A 1094-nucleotide genomic window follows, 5' to 3' on the forward strand; every position below is an offset into this window, starting at 1 on the left:
GGCAACGATACAACATAATACGATGGATTTGATCTGATGTGCAATGATTGAAGAAATAAATCCATGAGCTAGCACATCTTGGCAACAATATGGCACATCCGTGATAGAGACGCTTTTTGTTGAAGCACAAAGAAAGAAAACGCAAATAAGATGGCGTAGATTGGACACATGTCATCAAATTATTTATTGAAGATACTAACAACAACGTCATGTCTGTGACTTCGACTTTACAATGGAATTAACAAACGTGCCGAGACTATGAACATCTCCGCTTGCTGCAGAGTCACCATCATTGCAATGCTCCATCGAATCAATGGTTCTTCGTCGTGGTTTCCGAAAACTGAGGGCATGGGAAAAATATATATTTTCCATTAGAAACAACTATTTATCGGCAATAATAAGCAAGTCAAATTAAGGTACGTAATGAGCGAGATTATCTTACATTAACACGCATGATGTCTATCCCTCAGGCTGCCTGAAGTTTGAACCTAATTACTGATCAGCGGCAGCGTAATAGCGCTCATGGTGATCATCAGGGCAGAAAAAGTTGATATCTCTTCTGTTCACCTTCCGAAGGGGTCTCGCGTTCATCTCAAAGCCCTACACACAGTACAAACATACAAATTTATGCACTTTGCTTTCTTGAAAAAAGATTGGAGAAATTAATAAATGGAACAACTTAATTACATCATGGACAGCGTCGGTGAGAAGCTTCAGTTGGTGAGTCGACACGGTGGCAACCTGCAAAATGCATGTACTTTTGAGCAGTATTGTTCGTATGTCCGTAAGCAAATTTCCCGTAATTTTAGAATCTGGGTCTAAATGTGCTCGGTAAAAGTTATTAACAACGTAGGTACCCTCTTGATGACGGTCCAGATGACCCCCTCATCGCACGCCGGCGTGGTGAGGGAGCCCATGTACCGGTAGTACGCTTCGCCATCTCCCCTGGCCTCCCAGGGATCCACCATGCCTACCATCTCCTCCTTCTCCTTGGTATCTGCTATCCTCTTCAGGTAAGGCTCCAGCTGCACTATGGATTAGTTGACAACTTTAACTCCGTGCAAATTAAAGAAAGTTTGGTTGGCAGGAGATGG

The 1094-nt window shown here is 42.9% G+C and overlaps 1 protein-coding gene across 1 annotated transcript in view; it reads right to left on the minus strand.

Moving 5' to 3' along the window:
- Positions 1–212: 212 nt before the first annotated feature.
- The window catches only part of LOC119345867 (alpha carbonic anhydrase 8-like), a 10025-nt gene continuing 9143 nt past the window's right edge, over positions 213–1094 (minus strand). The window contains exons 2-5 of the mRNA XM_037615718.1: positions 858–1030; positions 688–741; positions 443–600; positions 213–340 (exon numbers count right to left, since the gene is read on the minus strand). Coding sequence (XP_037471615.1) covers positions 493–600; positions 688–741; positions 858–1030 — 335 coding nt within the window. The 3' untranslated portion in view covers positions 213–340; positions 443–492. The remainder of the gene's footprint in view (positions 341–442; positions 601–687; positions 742–857; positions 1031–1094) is intronic.

Source organism: Triticum dicoccoides, unplaced genomic scaffold, assembly GCF_002162155.2.
Source record: "Triticum dicoccoides isolate Atlit2015 ecotype Zavitan unplaced genomic scaffold, WEW_v2.0 scaffold32018, whole genome shotgun sequence".
Lineage (NCBI taxonomy): Eukaryota > Viridiplantae > Streptophyta > Magnoliopsida > Poales > Poaceae > Triticum > Triticum dicoccoides.